The sequence below is a fragment of the Scyliorhinus canicula genome, chromosome 21 (genome assembly GCF_902713615.1).
Source record: "Scyliorhinus canicula chromosome 21, sScyCan1.1, whole genome shotgun sequence".
NCBI classification, from domain to species: Eukaryota; Metazoa; Chordata; class Chondrichthyes; order Carcharhiniformes; family Scyliorhinidae; genus Scyliorhinus; species Scyliorhinus canicula.
In genome coordinates this window covers 54939390-54959615 of record NC_052166.1, presented here as the reverse complement: position 1 = coordinate 54959615, position 20226 = coordinate 54939390, and the positions used below count along the sequence as shown (strand labels likewise).

The 20226-nt window shown below is 47.8% G+C and overlaps 2 protein-coding genes across 2 annotated transcripts in view; one reads left to right on the top strand and one right to left on the bottom strand.

The window, feature by feature from the left end:
• Positions 1-20226, top strand: part of stom (stomatin) — a 56470-nt gene that overhangs the window by 31084 nt on the left and 5160 nt on the right. Inside the window, exons 5-7 of the mRNA XM_038781471.1 lie at positions 4143-4225; positions 4342-4545; positions 9748-9882. Of these exons, the coding sequence (XP_038637399.1) occupies positions 4143-4225; positions 4342-4545; positions 9748-9882 (422 nt within the window). The remainder of the gene's footprint in view (positions 1-4142; positions 4226-4341; positions 4546-9747; positions 9883-20226) is intronic.
• The window catches only part of LOC119955402 (translation machinery-associated protein 7-like), a 28496-nt gene continuing 13215 nt past the window's right edge, over positions 4946-20226 (bottom strand). Inside the window, exon 2 of the mRNA XM_038781470.1 lies at positions 4946-5155. Coding sequence (XP_038637398.1) covers positions 4993-5115 — 123 coding nt within the window. The 5' untranslated portion in view covers positions 5116-5155 and the 3' untranslated portion in view covers positions 4946-4992. The remainder of the gene's footprint in view (positions 5156-20226) is intronic.

Below are 20226 nucleotides of genomic sequence, written 5' to 3'. Positions count from 1 at the left end.
AATAATACTTGTCAGAAGAAGTTGACTCGGTTGATTCCAGAGATATTGGGTTTTTCGTATGAGGAGAGATTGAGCAGTTTAGGCCTATACTATCTAGAGTTTAGAAGAATGAGGGGAGATCAAATTGAGGTATACAAGAGGATAAAAGGGGATGGATAAAGTACACGTGGAGCGGATGCTTCCTCCTGTGGGGCATTCTAGAACGAGAGGTCTTAGGATAAGAGTTAGCAATTTTAAAACGGAGTTGAGGAGAAACTACTTCTCCCAAAGGGTTGTAAATCTGTGGAATTTGCTACCCCAGAGTGTGGTGGATGCTGGGACAAAGAGTAAATTTAAGAAGGAGTTAGACAGATTTTTAATTGGTCATGAGTTGAAGGGTTATGGAGAACGGGCAGGATGATGGAGTAAAGGCCAGGCTGAGATCAGCCATAATCGAATGGTGGAGCAGACTCGGATGGGCCAAATGGCCTAATTCTGCTCCTATATCTAATGAACTTGTAACGGTTTTGATGGAAGCTAGTTTGGCTATTGATTGGGGAGGATCATTTGTTTCTTGAGTGGAGAGGACAGATGAATGAGTTGTGAAGCGTTAGGTGGATCGGTTGCCCCTTAGTGTCCAAAAAGGTTAGGTGACGTTACAGGGATAGGTTGGAGGCGAAGCCTTAAGTAGGGTGCTCTTTCCAAGGGGCCAGTGCAGAGCCAATGGGCCAAATGGCCTCCTTCTTCACTGTAAATTCTCTGATTCTCTAATTAACTCTATGAGAAACAAGTGATTGGACAGTTTTTCTGATCCCAGATGCTTGTTATAGAACAGTACAGCACAGAACAGGCCCTTCGGCCCTCGATGTTGTGCCGAGCAATGATCACCCTACTCAAACCCACGTAACCACCCTATACCCGTAACCCAACCCCCCCTCCTTACTTTTTAGGACACTACGGGCAATTTAGCATGGCCAATCCACCTAACCCCGCACATCTTTGGACAGTGGGAGGAAACCGGAGCACCCGGAGGAAACCCACGGACACACTGGGAGGACGTGCAGACTCCACACAGACAGTGACCCAGCCGGGAATCGAACCTGGGACCCTGGAGCTGTGAAGCATATATGCTAACCACCATGCTACCGTGCTCCCCTTATGTAGCTAATAGGCTCAACTTGTTGATAAATGTACCCTAATCACAAAAATTCGGAAAAGATCATGGAGCAAACAATGTGATTCCAGATTCCGTGACCTAAGCTGGGTTTGGCAGACAGCCTCCAGCTCAATCAGCTGATGTCAGGATTTCCAAATTCCCTGGCCTTTCTGGCGAGCGTTGAGAATCTCGTTAGAAACTGTACAATGTTGCTGGGAAACCCTCAGCCCATCACCCACAACCTCCACAATACTGGCTGCCTTTATTTTTGCTTTTAGCAGCTTTCGTAATTAAGAGGTTTTTTTCTCTCTCGGGCACTGGACGAAAGTGATTTTCCAAATCCCCAGTGTGGGGATTGACTGCTTTGCCAGTAAACCTATTTCGTTTCAAAATATGTAGGTTTCAAAATGGAATTTTAAGTTGAGCAAATATTCTGCAGAGCAAAGGGTGTGGGTTAGATCTTATTCATCGCCTTCTGTTCGTTCAGTTGACCACATGCCTACAATCTTGTGGCACGGTGGTAGCGGCCCCACCTTTGGCTAACATAAATCTGTCAATCCCGGATTTTTAAATTACAATTGATCTGGCATTGATTTTTTTTTTTCTTCTCATTGTGGCGAAGAGTTCCAAACGCCTGCCACTCTTTTGTGTGGAGAAATGCTTCTTAATTTCACTCAGTCAGAAGGAGGCCATTTGGCCCATTGCTCCACACGAACTGGCCCAGAGTCAGTCCAACTTCAGCAAATTATTGCGGCTGCTGGAATCTGAAATGAGAACCGAGGACACTGGAAAAACCCAGCCGGCCCAGCAGCTGCAGGGAAAGAAAACAAAAGAGTTATCATTTCGAGTCTGTTCTTCATCAGAACTGGAGAGAGGGAGAATGTGCGAGCTATGAAACTATGGCTGCGGGAGATTGCAACAAGATAGAATAGTATTCCTACAGTCCAGAAGGAGGCCATTCAGCCCATTGAGTCTGCCCCGACCCTCTGAAAGAGTTTCTCACCTAGGCCCACTCCCCTGCCCTGACCCTGCAACTCCACCTAACCTGCACATCTTTGGATACTTAAGGGCAATTTAGCATGGCCAATTCACCTAACCTGCACATCTTTGGACTGTGGGAGGAAACTGGAGCACCCGAAGGAAACCCAGGCAGACACGGGGGGGGGGGGGGAAAGTGCAAACTCCACACAGTCACCCAAGGCCGAAATAGAACCTGGGTCCCTGGTACTGTGAGGCAGCAGCGCTAACCATTGTGGCACCGGGCACAATGTAGCAACCTTGAGAACAAAAGACAGATAGAATGGTGTGTGTGCATGTGTATGTGTATATGTGTGTGCGTGTGTGTGCGCGTGTGTATGTGTGCGCGTGTGTATGTGTGCGCGTGTGTATGTGTGTGCGTGTGTATGGTTTTGTGCATGCGTATGTATGTGTATATGTGTGTGCGCGTGTGTGTGCGCGTGTGTATGTGTGTCTGTCTCTCTACCCCTCGCATTGGGGCTGAAGATGAAAAATATACAGATGTGAAACGGAAGCAATTGGATAATTGCCTGATTTCAGACGCTTGTTATGACACTAATAGGCTAAGCTCATTGATCAAAGTACCCTAATCAGGTTAGATCCTGTGTAGGCAAATGGATTCCCTTCAGAAAGGTTCATGAAGCAAACAATGTGATTCCAGATTCCGTGACCTAAGCTAGCTGCTGGTAGGCATCCTCTAGTTCGATCAGCTGATGTGTGGGTTTTCAAATTCCTTCGCCTTTCTGGCGAGCGTTGAGAATCCAGTCTCATCAGAAACTGTACGGTGGTGCTAGAAGACCCTCCATCCGCCACGTACAACTTCCACAATACTGGCTGTCTTTAGTTTTGCTTTTAGCAGCTTTCATAATTCCGACTGTTTGTCTCGAGCACTGAAGCAAAGTGATTTTCCAAATCTCTAGTGTGGGGGTTGATTAACGTGCCGGTAAATCCCATTGCATTTCAAAATGTATTTATTTGGAGCGAAACATCGATCCTCTTTCCCACCCCCCCTCCCAACCCTGGTGAGGTTCAGGTCATTACCGCTCACTGCATTAAAAATAAAAATTCTTTCTTCCTCTTGTTCCTCCTGGTGCCTCTTGCCCAAAACCTTTAGCCTGTATGTTCTCAAGCCTCGGTGCAATCAACGTTTCTTTGTCCGCCTTATCTAACCTCCGTAGACCTCTTATCAACGTTCTGCTCGCTCAATCTGCTTTGCTCAAAGGAGCACAGTAATTATTTGTACTTTTGCAACTTGCCAGTGAAGCAGCACGATTGCGAAAGAAAAGATGGCTCGTTTGAGTGTTCCATCTGAAGCCTTTGCCATCTGCAAATCTTTTACAGCAGAGACGCGGGGCGCGATTTTCCAGCGACAGAGTCGCTCTCCATTGTCCATCGATGGAATCTTCCCGTCCGGCTGTTGTCTGCGCCGCTTTGCGTGTCTCTTTCCCCCTGTGGGGTAGTCGCCTTTGCCTGGAACCCATCGGCAGCCAGGGGCTGGAAAATCCCTCCAGTCTTCCGTTATCTTCCGCCGCTTTGATGAGCTGTCGAACTCTGAAGTGACAACTGTTGCAGGCTGTCCGTTTGTATTTGGTGCCGTGTGTCTGACTTGGGGGTGTGGTGGGGGGCGACTCTTGGGCGGTTTTAAAAATAGATGAGTCCAGTTGGAGAAGGGAATGTTTTGAGCTGCCAGAAGAGCCTGAGGACTAAAAATACAAACATTAAGTTGTGTCCCTTTTTACTTGTGCCCTGTAGTTACCTTTAACCAGTGTGTACCGTGCCTGAATACAATATTTTTAACCATGTCAATGCTCAAAATGTAAACATCCATAAAACAATTCCAGCACTTCTGCCAATCTGCATATATGGTTCTAGTATATACAGTGTAATTTATGCTCTTGTGACGGCTCCACGTCAATCATGATTTGTTTAATGTGCAGCAGCTTGCCGCTGGTTCTGAAACTATTCTAATAGATTTTCTCTTTCCTCTCAGGGCTGTTTTTCGTCCTGCCCTGTACTGACTCTTTTGTCAAAGTGGACATGAGGACTATTTCGTTTGACATTCCACCTCAAGAGGCAAGATGTTTGAATGCTCAGTGTTTATACCTCCGGTACATTGTCTCGTTAGTTGAATCTCTTGGTTTCTCCGTCCCGTCCTAATGCCTTTTTTGTTTTTGCAACCTGTTGTTTAGATTCTCACCAAAGATTCTGTGACGGTCAGTGTTGACGGAGTCGTTTATTACCGCGTGCAGAACGCCATACTGGCCGTTGCAAATATCACAAACGCAGACTCGGCTACCCGCCTCTTGGCTCAGACCACATTAAGAAACGTTCTTGGGACAAAGAATCTGTCTCAAATTCTGTCAGACAGGGAGGAAATTGCCCACAACATGCAGGTGAGTGCCGCTAACCTTCAATTTCATACTTTTTTTTTTAAAAATCCCCCACCCAAGTGGAATACCTTATTCAAAATAATTTTTTTTTAAACGGGAGAAAACTTTATTGGTGTTTTAAACAAATATACAATTTACAGGGAAAGGTCAAAAGCTTAAACAGAAAATATCAAAAGCAGGTTGCAAATGTAGTCCTCCGTCCTCTGAGGATAGACAAGTGATGAAGCGTCGACTTAATTCATTTGGGACATTCCCGTGCTCGTTATTTCTTGCCAGACTTTTTGATGCCCCCAGTACTAAGTGGCCCTTTGCCTGCAGCTTTTTGATGCCCCCAGTACTAAGTGGCCCTTTGCCTGCAGCTTTTTGATGCCCCCAGTACTAAGTGGCCCTTTGCCTGCAGCTTTTTGATGCCCCCAGTACTAAGTGGCCCTTTGCCTGCAGCTTTTGCTTTCATCTCTTTTTCTGCTCCTCCTCCTTTTTCTGTTTGAAAGCAACATCGTCCTCATCCACGTCCTTGCTCATTTTTTTGGGTTGTTTTAATGGTTTCTTCTTGCCTCCTTCCCGGCCGGACATCTTCCCTCTGTGTGTCTCTCCCTCGCCGCTCGGCTCAACCCTGCAAAAGAATTTATAACGGTATATTACATAGCAGTTTAACTTTAACATTGCATACACGCAGTTTATTCCAGTGCTGTACATGGCACTCTGAGGTGCCTCGCTACACTTGCAATTTTTTAAAAAATTTGTTCATGGGATGTGGGCGTCGCTGGTCGGGCCAACATTCATTGCCCATCCTTGAGGACATTTAAGAGTCAACCACATTGCTGTGGATCTGGAGTCACATGTAGGCCAGAGCAGGTAAGGACGACAGATTTCCTTCCCTAATTAGTGAACCAGATGGGATTTTACGACATGGTCACCTTTCAGATTTTTAATTCCAGATTTTTTTTGTTGAATTCAAATTTTGCCATCTTCCACGGAGGGATTCGAACCTGGGTCCCCACAGCATGACTCTGGGTCCCTGGATTACTAGTCCAGCGGCAATACCGCTACGCCACTGCCACCCCTCATTGCAGGTTCTATTTACAATATCAAGTCAAACGTAACAGCCCGATGGGGTTTTACGAGATTCCCAGCCATTCTGTGTACTCTGTCAGGCGGTGGCCTATCCCATTGAACGTTTGTAACGGCTGCCCCATATTTTAGTGCATCCCTCAATGCATACTCCTAGACCTGGAAATGTATCTGTCTGCAATGCTCAGTCATCGATAGCTCTTTGCATTGGAAAACCAACAAGTTTTGGGTTTTGTTTTGGCATTGAATTCAGGGCACAGGTAAAGACACTTTGTCCAATGTGTTCATATTGGTGGTCCCCTAAATCCTCCTTCCCATCTAACTCTTAGCTGCATACTCCTAGGCCTTGCTCGTATGTTTTTGTAGGTTTGGTTTCATTTGTGTGCATTTTATTTAGCAGAGTGGGGGAAATTTAGCCTTGTTCACAAGTGAAGCATTCTGTTAATCATTGAGTCTTTGACTATTGTGTGAAAAGGCACATGATCCATTCCAAGTACTGAATAATGCCAAAGTGCAGATGCAGATTATGCCAAGCCAGTAGATATTTAACACACGAGTGGCTGGCTCACAGATCTGTGCATTTGATTCACTGGCTTGATCATTAAAAATGCGTTGAAAAGGGTGACACGTGGCGCAGTGGCTAGCACTGGGACTGTGGCGCTGAGGACCCGGGTTCGAATCCCGGCCCTGGGTCACTGCCCGTGTGGAGTTTGCACATTAGAACATAGAACAGTACAGCACAGAACAGGCCCTTCGGCCCTCGATGTTGTGCCGAGCCATGATCACCCTACTCAAATCCACGTATCCACCCTATACCCGTAACCCAACAACCCCCCCCCCTTAACCTTACTTTTTTAGGACACTACGGGAAATTTAGCATGGCCAATCCACCTAACCCGCACATCTTTGGACTGTGGGAGGAAACCGGAGCACCCGGAGGAAACCCACGCACACACGGGGAGGACGTGCAGACTCTGCACAGACAGTGACCCAGCCGGGAATCGAACCTGGAGCTGTGAAGCATTTATGCTAACCACCATGCTACCGTGCTGCCCATTCTCCCCGTGTCTGCGTGGGTTTCACCCTCCCAACACAAAGATGTGCAGGGTAGGTGAATTGGCCACGCTAAAATTGCCCCTTAATTAGAAAAGAATAAATAATTGGGTACTCTAAATTTTTTTTTAAAGAAATGTGTTGAATTCATGTTTGTTCCCAGGTTTTCATGTCGATTTTTTTTTAAGTGAAGCTTCGCTATTTAATTTCTCCCCCCCCCCCCCCCAACAGTACATTCCACAATCCACCCCCCCCCCCCTGCCCCCAGCAAAATAAAACTATTGTCTGCATGTAATTTCCAGAATCTGTAACTTTTCGCAGGACATCATGACATCAGAACACTGAATTGCAACATAAAGACAGGAAGTCTAAAGCCACATGCATCCCAATGTGCAAAAAGTCCCAATAGTACAATCTGCACGTTCTCCCCATGTCTGCGTGGGTTTCCTCCGGGTGCTCCGGTTTCCTGCCACAGTCAGAAGACGTGCAGGTTAGGTGGATTGGCCATGCTCAATTGCCCTTAGTGTCCAAAAAAGGCTAGGAGGCGTTATTGGGTAACGGGGATGGGGAGGAAGTGGGTGCTTAAGTGGGTCGGTGCAGACTTGATGGGCCGAATGGCCTCCTTCTGCACTGTATGTTCTATGTCTCTGTCCGCTCGTTCCAGACACTCACCACCCTCTGTGTGAAAAAAGTGCCTCTCTGGACCCTTTTGTACCTCTCCCCTCTCACCTTAAACCTATGCCCTCTTGTTTTTGACTCCCCTATCTTAGGGGAAACATGCTGACTAGCTACCTTATCAGTGCTCCTCTCTGTTTGGGAGTGTTCCCATTCAGTTGGACGATCCGGACTTCAACTCCATTTACCTACCTTTGCTGCAGATTGCTAGATAAACGTCCAGAGTCCACAACCTGTCAATGGAGAGAATTGCAGATTTCTTCCATCTTCTGAGAAAATGTTACCAGGGAGTGGCGTTAGCTTTAAGATTATGCTGCCTTCTATATTCCCACAGCAGAAGGTATATTTCCTTTATCATCAATCCTAATCAGACCCTTATCACTGTAAACATTTCAATTTGATCACCCCGCCCCCAAATTCAAGGAAATATGCAGCTTGTCCTCCTGATTTAACCCTTTAAGGCCCAGTATCGTTCTGGTGATTTTGTGCTGTACCCTCCCCAAAACCTTGGTGCCCAAAGTCAAGGATGGTATTCCCAACGGAATGTGTGCAACTGGAGCATCACTTCCTTGGTTTGTAGTTCAACCCCCTCATGCTAAAGGCCAGCATTCCATTAGCCTTTATAATGACCACCTTCTCCCTGTGGACTAGCTGTTGGTAATTTGAGTACATGGAGTTGAAATCAACCATGATTGAATGGTGGAGTGGACTCGATGGGCCGAATGGCCTTGCTTCCGCTCCTATGTCTTATGGTCTTACATGGCTTCCTACGAGAATAATCCGTTGTATGTCTTTGATCCTGAGTGAATGACCTGGTGCTTCCCCGCACCGACATGATTTCATAGAGTGCAGAAGGAGGCCATTCGGCCCATCGAGTCTGCACCGACCCTCTGAAAGAACACCATACCTAGGCCCATGCCCCCACACTATCCCAGTAACCCCACCTAACCTTTTAGGGGCACTAAGGGGCCAATCCACCTAACCTATACATCTTCCGACTGTGGGAAGAAACCGGAGCACCCGGAGGACACCCCCACATACACGGGGAGAACGTGCAAACTCCACCCAGCCACCCGCGGTCAGAATTGAACCTGGATCCCTGCCGCTGTGAGGCGGCAATGCTAACCACAGTGCCACCGTACCTCCCTTCTGCTGCGCCATCTGATTCCTAGAGCTTCACCATGAGTCTCTGGGTTACTAATCCAGAGACAATAGCACTGCATGCTCACTTTGAGTCTCTTGGTGTTTTCTGTTCCCGATCCTCTTAACTTAATGCAGATCCAATGTTGTGGGTCACAACTCCTCCTCCATCATCCAAGCCATTAATACATTTGGCGAATCTTGCTGACACCAATGACTGGCTGTGTTATTTACAACCTCTGCAGAAAATAATGGTATGTTGATGCTGAATAAAAATTGCAGCACCTGGGACCTGGTGCTTTCAACATCTGCACCAAGATTTGGCAAAGTACAAAGTACTTTCTGCAATGGAAAAATCATGTCTTGCTTAGGCTGAGTAATCTAGTTTGACCCCGATCGTTGAAGTGTTTTTAATGGTCGTATTGGTTAAGATTAGAAATTTCAACAATTCCAAGGGCCACTTGGAATTGTGCAAACAGCCTTCAAAGTCCACTATTACATCAGGCACATTCTTCAGAGGTGCTGCTAGATGCTGGGTCAGCCTTTCATTCCCTTTCTCATTCTCGCCTGCGTTTACCCCCCCCTTTATTCATGTCATCTTTCTTTCTCTGCGATTCCTCAATCGTTATTTTTGGCAGAGGTTGTAAATGACACAGCCAGTCATTGGCGGCTGTAAGATTCTCTAATGCCCCAGATACTTCAAAGTCTGTTTTGGTAAAGGATCTATCTGCACCGGAAACATGAACCATTTCAGATGCGGGCAAGCTGCTTCCACCATCTTCCATTTTATGCCCAACATAAAGGATATGTCTGACAGCCTAATGAATTTGGACAATTCATTTTTATATTCTCCACACCGCAGAATTAGTATGTGATTTATAGTTTGAACGGATTCACATTACACAAAATTCTACCTGCAATTTTTTTTTATTGAAGTGACTGATTGGTTAAAAAAATGGAGATTTTTGCTTAATATTATTAAGGGGCTGGTTTAGCTCACCAGGCTAAATCGCTGGCTTTTAAAGCAGGCCAGCAGCACGGTTCGATTCCCGTACCAGCCTCCCCGGACAGGCGCCGGAATGTGGCGACTAGGGGCTTTTCACAGTAACTTCATTGAAGCCTACTCGTGACAATAAGCGATTTTCATTTTTCATTTTCATTTTGCTGCTCTGTATTCTAAATTTGGAGATAGGGTGGGGCGATAGTGGAAGCTTTGACTCTTCCTTCTGTGCCAGTAACTTTACTGTTTTTAACTAATTTTCTCAGACAACGCTTGATGTTGCAACGGATGAATGGGGCATAAAGGTTGAGCGCGTGGAGATCAAGGATGTGAAACTGCCTGTCCAACTCCAGAGAGCAATGGCCGCTGAGGCTGAGGCATCGAGAGAGGCCAGAGCTAAGGTGAGCAAATGCTTAAACATAACCAAAAGTTCTGCATGTGACAAAATGAAGATATTTTTTAAAAAAAGATTTGGCCTTTTTTGAAACGAGAGGGCTCAGTATTTGGTCAGTTGTTGCCTCGTTGTCGCCGGGTCAGAATCCTGGAACTCCCTCCCTAACAGCACTCTGCGGTTACCTACACCACACGGACTGCAGTGCTCCAAGAAGGTAGCAGCCTACCGCCACCATCTCAAGGGCAGTTGGGTTGGGGGTGGGCAATAAATGCCAGGCCTAGCCAGGGACGCTCGTGTCCCGTGAGTGAATTTTTAAAAAAATGTTCACCTTTCCTAATCCAGCAGGGCTCCGAAGCCACAGTTGCCTATCATTTCTCTCATTTAAGTTAACAAAATAAAGACAAAAGAGAAAACAAATGACAGTCAACATGATTTAAGGAATACGTTCCACCTTCGCTAAATTGTGAAGTGTGATTTAGTTACAGCGGGGAATGTTGCAAGGTAGTAAACTCTCCTCTTACTAAAGATGCTGGGGCTGGTTTAGCACAGGGCTAAATCGCTGGCTTTGAAAGAAGACCAAGGCAGGCCAGCAGCACGGTTCAATTCCCATACCAGCCTCCCTGAACAGGCGTCGGAATGTGGCGACTAGAAGCTTTTCACAGTAACTTCATTTGAAGCCTTCTTGTGACAATAAGCGATTTTCAAATGTTGCTGCGTGGCAAATGCCGTGATTGGATGTCTAGTCTTCTTGCGATCAACAAACCTATTTTGACAGGCAAAGTCTCCTTAACAGCAAGGTTACTTGATAGGACTATCATAGATCTGTATTGACTTGGGCAATCTTGCATCGATGTTGGCTGATCCGTTGTCTCCAAACTTTAGGTAGAGTGGAATCAATTTTGATGTTTTGATTTGTTAAAATGACCGCAAGGGTTTGGGGTACTTTCACTCTTGCTGGAGCTGGGTGGGGGTTCTTTTGGCCTCCAGTATATTTGGACTTTGTTCCGTGCAGATAGGATAAAGGGCGACTTGGGACTGTTAATGTTTTGCACAAGAGGCTGCCTTGACTTGCCGGGATTAGATACTTTGAAGCAGTTTATCGCCAACTGTGCTCCAGTCTTAAAACTGTAAATATTTCTATATCAAATATATTTCCCCAGTGGGGAATCTGTTTTGCTGGAAGATTATATATACAGAATGGAAAGAAATTGGTGAATAATTAAACGGTGGGTCGCATAGAAAATTTATTACACAGGAGGTGGGCACTTGGCCCAGTACGTCTGCCCTGGCTGACATGAGACATATCCAGTCCAATCCTACTTTCCAAATCTTGACCCTGTAGGTTACAGCACTTCCACGTGTGTATCCCAAGTGTTTTCTAAATGCAGTGTGGATGACTGGCTCTACCAACCTTTCAGGCAACGAGTTCCTGACTCCCACCATAATTTGAGTGAAAAGATTACTCTTCCGCTCTCCTCTATCAATTATTTCAAAAGCTCTGCCCCCTGGCTAATCAGCTGTCTGCTAACAGAAATTGGTCTTTCTTATCCACCCTATTTAGATCCCTCATCATTTAACGCACCTTGATTTAAATCTTCCCCCTCAGCCTCCTTTTCATGGAGTTTTACAGCATAGAAAGGGGCCCTTCGGCCCATCGTGTCTGCGCCAGCCATCAAGCACCTATCCCAATCCCATTTTCCAGCACTTGGTCTGTAGCCTTGCGTGATGTGAACAACACCAGTCTATCCGATCTTTCCTCATTGCTGAAATTCCTGGCAACATCCTCATAAATGTGCCCTCTCTGTAGTGCGATCACATTCTTCCTGTAATAGTGTCCAGAACTGTACACATTACTATAGCTGTGGAGCAGAACCTCCTACTCTTACTTGGTTGAGCCGGACAATCTATCCCGAACGCCACCTTGATCATCGTTTCTACATATCCTGCTACCTTCAGGGATGTGTAGGAACACAAGTCAGCAATAGGCCATTCGGTCCATCGAGCCTGCTCTGTCATTCAAATAAACTTAAAACTATAAACATTTCTATATCAATAATATTGCCCCAATGGAGAGTTTGTTCCGCTGTAAGAATATCTATACAGAATGGAAAGAAAGGTGAATAATTTAGCATTGATCGCATTAGAAAGATGTATGGCACAGGAGATGCAAGTCTACGTTCCCATATCCTTGATATAATTCATAGCCAGAAATCTATCCATTTCTGACTTGAACACGCTCAAGGATTGAGTTTCCACAGCACTCTGGGAAAAAGAATTCCAAAGAGTCACCCCCTCATTGAAAAAATTCCTTCCTATCTCAGTCGTAAATAGCCTACCCTTATTCTGAAACACAACCCATTGCATCAAATATATTTTTCCAATCCACCATAGCTAATTTTCTCTTCATAATTTCTTTTGTTCAGATTTAAGACTCTGGTTCAGAATGAACTATATAATTTTCAGACTTTTGTAAAATTCCGTCATGTTATGGTCACTATTTCCTAATGGCGCCTTTCCAGCAAGGCTATCAATTAGCCCTTTCACATTACTTGATACGAAATCTAAAATAGGTTGTTCCCTAGTTGGTTCCTCAATGTACTGCTCCAGGACCTCCGGTGACGGGGATGTGCTGAGAAGTCGCACATCGGGTGGCTCTCCTCCTGCGAACCTGAAAAATAGCCACTTTTTACCGGAAAAACACCTGCAAGCCACAACACTAGCTGAACAACAGGAAAGATAAAGATGCCGCACAAGAACCAGTCCAGGGGTTGAGCAGGAACCAGGAGTGGGAAGAGCCTGGACCAGCAACAGGCGGACGAGCCGACCGGCGCACGAGGCGGCGAAACTCGAACTTCGCCGGAGCGAGAGGGCCCAACAAGCCCCACAAGAAGCCCCCCCCCCCCCCCCCCCCCCCCCCGGCGCTAGGGGATGGCTGGTTGACGTTCCTTTCAAGACCATTGAGGGAACACAGAGACGAGATAAATTCGGACATCCAGGCTGCGGTGAAGGGCGCAGTAGCCGAAGCTCTGGCGCACAGGCAATTGGCCCTGGACAAGGCCGAAAAGCGACTGGAGGCCCAGGGGGCGATGATCGGTGACCTGGAAAGGGTCGCTACGGACCAGAGCGATCGGATCGTCGCCCTGGAAAAAGGAGGTGGCGAGGCCTGTCGCGACACAAGACAGCCTGAAAGGAAACGTTGAGGACCAAGAGAACTGGTCGAGGCGGCAGAACGTGCGACTCGTGGGCCTACCGGAGGGGATTGAAGGTAGCGAAATACGTGGCCTAAATCCTAGGTAACCTGGTGGGAAGGGATAGCTTCCCCAACACACCAGAAGTAGACAGAGCACAACGCTGGCTCCGACCAAAGCCGGGGACCAGCCATGGGAGATTATAGCGAAAATATATCGGTACCAGGATTAGGAAAGAATCCTGCCCTGGGCCAGGCAGTCCAAACACTGTAGCTGGGAAGGAGACAGGATCTGGATATACCAGGACTTTGGGGCTGTCCTGGCCAAGTGCCGGGCCAAATTCAACAAGGCAAAGGTTGCGCTGTACAAGAACGGTGTAAGATTTGTACCCATGTAAGATCTGGGTCACATACCAAGGTGAAGAACACTTTTTCACAGTCCCTGCAGAGACGGACAAGTTCATCGCAGAGAGCAGGCTGGAAAAGTGGCAGCAGGGAAGCGAGGAGCCCACAGAGCAAGACTGTAACAGTGCAGTGTTTTAACACGGAGGGGGGAGAAAAGAGCCCCCCCCCCCCCCCATAGACTGTACAGCCGACACCAAACCACAGCCACAGAGACCGCTTTACACGGGCGAACGTGACCTCCTTTTGGAAGACGAAAGTAGTGAAAGAGGGAAAGTTGAGCTGAGTGCAGGCAAGCACAGGGTAAGAAGGAGGAAAGAGTGGGTAAGGAGTCCAGAGAACGAGGGCGACGGGGCAACAAGTACGGTAATTCCCCAGGAGGGAAGCTAACTAGCGAGGTAGCTAACAGCGGGAATCATGAGAAGGAAAGAAGGCGCGCCCACAGCAGGGGGGAGGGGGGGGGGGGCACCTGGCATGGGGAGGGAGGGGCAGATAACGCAGACGGGATGGTAAGCAGGGAAAGAAACAGGTGGAAGGGGGAAGTGGACTACAGGAGGGGGGGAAAGAGGATTCGGGGGAGGGGAGGCACCATAGAGAGAAATAGGCAAGGAAAGATGGGAGACATTAGACTGGCTACAGCAGGCCACACGTGGCGACTTGGAACAACATGGCGCTGGAGGCAACCACTTAGAAGTGTCCCTGGGCCAAGGGAAACCCTGGACTGCAAGGGCTTATCCACATGGCGAACGCACAGTTGGCAGCCTTGTTGGTTGCCCCCTAGACAAAGGGAAATCCCAGAGTGCAGGAGCCTGATCTCATGGGAAGAAAAGTGACCGCGGCTATTTTGGACGGCCCCCGAACAAAGGGAAACCCCCCCGAGTGCAGGGGCGTGTCCACCAGGTAAGTATGGTTGATCCCGTAGGAGCGGGGTGACAAAAAACCCCATCAGGATAGTCACCTGGAACGTCAGAGGACTTAACGGCCCAGTGAAAAGACCCAGAATCTTCACCCACCTGAGAAACATGGAGGCTGACATAGTCTGCCTCCAAGAGATGCACAAGGAAGGAAGGGCTGATGGGACCGACCTACCACTCCTGCTACAGGACGAGGGCAAGGGGGTAGCCATTTTGCTAAACAAGAGAGCAATGTTTCCAGCATCAAAGACGCTTACAGACCCAGGGGGTTGTTAACGTGTGTGCTCCCAACTGGGACAACATTGAATTTGTAAAGAAGGCCATGACGGAATCCCCAACATGGATACACACAGACTGATCATGGGCGGGGGTGGGGGGGGCTTTAACTGTGTACAGGACCCATTGACGGACAGGTCGAACCCCAAAACGGGAAAGACCTGCAACATGGCAAAGGACGGCCTTTTGAATGGTGCAGATTGGGGGTGGACCCATGGCGATTCACCCACCTAGGGGAGAAAAGGTCTCCTCCTTCTCCCAAGTACACAACGTCCACTCTTCTTTGTCATGGAGAAATCAGTGCTTCCAGCGCTGGTACGGGTGGAGTACTCCGCGATCGTAATCTCCGACCACACTCCACATTACATGGATGTGAGGTTGGAACATGGATGTGAGGTTGGAACATGGATGTGAGGTTGGAACATGGATGTGAGGTTGGAACATGGATGTGAGGTTGGAACATGGATGTGAGGTTGGAACATGGATGTGAGGTTGGAACATGGATGTGAGGTTGGAACATGGATGTGAGGTTGGAACATGGATGTGAGGTTGGAACATGGATGTGAGGTTGGAACATGGATGTGAGGTTGGAACATGGATGTGAGGTTGGAACATGGATGTGAGGTTGGAGATGGGCCATACCCAACACCTCACATGGAGGTTGGACACAGCCCTCCTGACCGATGAGGCTTTTTGTGAGAAAATATCACAGGCCATAGAAGAGTATATTATTAACAACCAGAATGGGGAGGTCTCACCCTCCCAAGTTCTGGGAGGCGCTACAAGCTGTGATCAGGGGAGAAATGATCACTTTTGAAGCACGAAGAGATAGGGAGAAGAGAGCGACTAGGCTACAGCTAGTTGACTCCATACTAGGGTGGACTGGCAATACTCCGAAGTTCCGACTGTAGAGTTCCTGGCGGAGAGGAAAAAGCTGCAGATGGACTTTGACCTGCCCTCCACGAGGAAAGCAGTGCACCAAATCCGCCATACACGGAGGACCCTATACGAATACGGAGACAAGGCCAGCCGCCTGCTGGCTGACCAGCTGAGAAAGCTGGCAGCCCCAAGGAAGATTGCACAAATTCGGGATAACGGAGGAAAACTACAAGCGGACCCAAGTCAACAAGGCCTCAGAGACTTCTACCGGGAGCTGTACACCTCGGAGCCCCCAGCAGGGGACTCGGGGATGATGCAGTTCCTTGATGGACTGGACATGCCGGTCGTGGGGAGGACAGGAAACGGGAACTGGAAGCACCGCTAGAACTGGGAGAGGTTATGCAGCGTATTAGCTCCATGCAGGTTGAAGAATGGTGTTAAACGTACAAGTTCCTGGGAGGACTTGAACAGAGTGAGTGTGTGTGTGTGGGGAGAGATTGTTCCCTTAAAATAAAGTTAAAGGCCACAGTTTAAAAACAATGGGCTTCCCCAGATAAGGTCAAGGGAGATTTTTTTATGAGGGTCGTGAATCTGCGTAACTCTAAAAGTAGAGGCAGGGTCATCAAATATTTTTAATGCTATGGTAAATAAAGGGTACAATTGTAGGCAGAAAGTAATGAATTGGGTCAGCCATGAACAGGTTCAAGAGGCCAACTAGCCTATTCCTGCTCCTAACTCATCATGCCAATTAAGCAGAAACATTCTCTACATATATCCTATCGGACCCCAAGAGTATGGCCACCTAAAATGGCATCCAGCAAGGGGTGCTGGGAAAAGTGGCCAGCTCTGAATAAACAAAGGCTACAGCTCAGACTGCAAAGTGACACAGAAAAAAGGCCATCCCAGGATATGGGTTTAAATGCAAATTGCTTCTAAGGTATCAGACTCCGTCCAGTTTCCTAATTTGGAAAGGCTTTGGACACAGCCAGTAAGGATTATGCTGATTGGACTTCATGATTTAAGCCCTGATAGATTTGATAGCCCTCCAGAGACCACCAAGGTCACAAAATCCCCATTGATAATAAAGGCCCTGTGCAAGCCCTCTATAATCCCTGTACAGCAGCAACCAACAAGTGACTCCATGCAGGCAGGGACTCCCATGCCGGACCGGATGGTTTCCTGGCTGACTTCTACCACAAGTGCACTGGCCCTGCACCCGTGGGAGATGTTGACAGACTCTCTAGCGAGAGGCACACTGCCACCTACACTAGCACAAGCTTCAATCTCACTGACACCTTAAAAAAAGATAAAGACCCAACAGAGTGCGGTTCCTCAGACCCGTCACGCTACTAAATGTTGACGCAAAATTACTGGCCAAAATCCACGCCAAAAGGCTGGAGGACTGTGTGCCGGAGGTGGTGGCAGAGGACCAGAAGGGCTTTCTCAAAGGTAGACAGCTTACCTCGAACATGAGGCGCCTGCTGAACGTGATCGTGACCCCATCCGGGAAGAGAACACTTGAGATGATCATCTCCTTGGCCCGAGCCACGGAGGCACTCCCATCCCCACCTAAGAAGCACTCAGAGAGGACGTACCCACGACCACCACAGCAGTCACTGCTAGAGGAACTGTTGGACGCGGACATCTTGGGCAAAGGGAACCGTGGCGACATGTACGGGTGACTACTAAGGGGGGCCAGCACCCAACTGGTCGAGATGAGGGAGAAGTGGGGGGGGAAGACTTGGGGTTCAAAATAGGGTGGGGACTCTGGAGCGAAGCACTACACAGGGTCAACTCCACCTCCAGATGCACAAGGCTGAGCCTAACACAGCTAAAAGTGGCACACAGAACCCACTTAAGCAGAACCCGAATGAGCTGGTTCTTCCCGGAGCTGAAGGACACATGCGAACGGTGCCAAGGAAGCCCGGCCAACCACGCCCACATGTTCCTGTCTTGCCCCAGACTTGCTGGGTTCTGGACAGCCTTCTTCAAGGCCAAGGTGGTGGGGATGAGGGTGGAGCCATGCCTGAGAATGGCAGTCTTTGGGATATCAAAACAGCCAGATCTCTTCATGGGGAGGAGGGCCGACGACCTTGCCTTTGCCTCCCTGATCGCCTTAGAATCCTGGTCATCAGCCCAAAGCTGCAGACTGTCTGTCCAGCCTGTCGGAATTTCTCCAAATGGAGAAAATCAAATTTGCCATTCAAGGGTCGGAAGAGGGCTTCCACAAAACGTGGGAGTCATTAATTCGGTTGTTCTAAGACCTGTTTGTAGTCAACAACTGGGAAGCCAACAATCAAGAGAAGGTAGCCACGACACAGAAGGGAAGAAATGGAGGGGGGAGAAAGTGGGGGGGGGGGGGGGGGGGGGGGGTTAGGGAAACTAGGAATTTAGCCAAACCCAACAGGAGAGCCTGGAGACACAAGGGAGGGATGTGGGGGAGGGTGCAGGAGTAACAACAACGGGAACCAGGGTGGAGAAAAGCAAGCGGGGAAAACCGTCAGGGAGCGAAACGTAAAGGACCACAATTGCCACGGCAAACACTGAGGAAAGGGAAACTATGACGTATCCATGTAAATAGTTAAAACCGGTATTGATGTAAATATCTCTAATAGTACTCCCTATTTACTCTCTTGCGAAACTCTCACTGTTTTGTTCTATTTATATTTTGTTTTGTACACCAAAAAACCCAATGAAAACATTTTTTTTAATGTACTGCTCCAGAAACCCATCTCGTACACATTCCAGAAATTCATCCTCCACAGCATTAGTTCTAATTAGGTCTATCCGGTCTGAATTATTACCCATTATTGCTGTATTGCCTATGTTACGTGTATCTCTAACTTTCTGATTTATACAGTGCCCAACATTACCACTACAGGATATAAATAACCACAAATGCTAACTCGCACTTAGTAAGTTTGTTAAATGAATGAAACTCGAAAACACGAGGTGAAAAAAAGCGAAGTTCCATCCAATTCGCCTTTTGCACTGTTAGCCATTTGATAAATGACTTGTTGACCATTCACAGCAATCCACTTCTATCAGTAAGTCCACAGCAGGCCCAGACATCACGTGAGGGAGAAACTCCATTAGAAAACTGAGAGAACCAAGACAGCCACACCTGGCACATTTCATGCCTCAAATTACTCGTAAAGTGAATCTCAGAAATTATTTTTGAATCCCTAGGTGGGTTTTATTTTTAGCACGGGATACTGAGTGGTGGGAGAAGGATTTGGGGAGGTGACCAATTGTCACGGTGATTCTACACACTGGATCTCTTGTGTGTGAGCCGTGGCTCACTGGGTGGCCCTTTCACAGCCTTTTAACGAAGTACAAGGGTTGTGAGTTCAAGTCCTGCTCCAGAGACTTGTGCGGATGACAGTACTGAGCTGATGGGACTGGCACACTGCTGGAGGTGCCACCTTTCAAATTAGACTTTAAATCTAGTCTACCCTTTCAAGTGATCTTAAAAGATCACATGGCACTCTTTTGAAGCAATGCCATGACAGTAATGATTCCTCTATCAACATGGCAAAAAGAGGGCTAGCAGCCACTGCTGTTCGTGGGAGGTTGCTGTGCACAAATTGAGTGCTCTGTTTTCTACACTTCCAACGACTGCACTTCAGAAATACTTCATTTGCATACCATGAGGATGTGAATGGTGTTATATAACCGCTGGCCGAGCCACCCACATCCCAAGTCAGTTTTTTAAAAAAGTAAATCAATGCCAGTCTTTTTTTTCACTTTAAAAAAAATAAATTTAGAGTAGCCAATTATTATATTTTTTTCCAATTAAGGGGCAATTTAGCGTGACCAATCCACCTAACCTGCACATCTTTGGGTTGTGGGGGGAAACCCACGCAGACACGGGGAGAATAGGCAAACTCCACACGGCTGGTGACCCAGGGCCGGGATCGAACCTGGGTCCTCGGCACCAGAGTCCCAGTGCTAACCACTGCGCCACGTGCAGCAGCTTTTTTGTTCCCCCGAAAGAGAAAATGCTGGAAATTCTCGGCAAGTCTGGCAGCATCTGTAGGGAGAGAAAAGTTCAGCAAGTCTGGCACTTTTTTTTCCCCCACTTTTTGACAACTTAAGGCAGAGCCCTGTCTGGCGCTGGGTTGAAGAATGCAGTGGCTCAGGAAGAATGGGGAACAAAGGGATTTACTATTTTAAATGGATTGAAGGTTTCTTCAATCAACAGGCAATTTGGTTTCGATGCGTCAGTGTTTTAAATACTGATTGTAAGAAAAACATTTTTTGCATTTCACTTGCACTTTACCCCATCTTCTGGACATCTTGCAACATCCTCCTCCCCCCCCCCCCCCCCCCGAGCAGTCCCTCCGATTGAGGTTGACTCGCTTCCACTCGGGTTTGATGGGTTCTGAGATGGCTGATGGGACCGGTGCGCCATCTGCAGACTTTTGCCACGGGCGGGGCAGTTGATGCCTGGGAAATGTTGGGCACATGGTCCGTTTGGAGAGTTTGTCTGCTCCCACTGACATCTCCACTTGGCCGCAGCTCCCAGCAGAGCCTATCTGGGTTTGGTGCCTTCCCAAATAAACTTTCTCCATTTTGGTTAGGCACAAGCCAGCGACTCCCATGACTCGGCAGGGGGTGTTTGATCTCTTCAGGGATGCTTTGAGGGCATCCGAGAGGACAGTGGAAATGCATCTCCTGCCACAACAAGTAG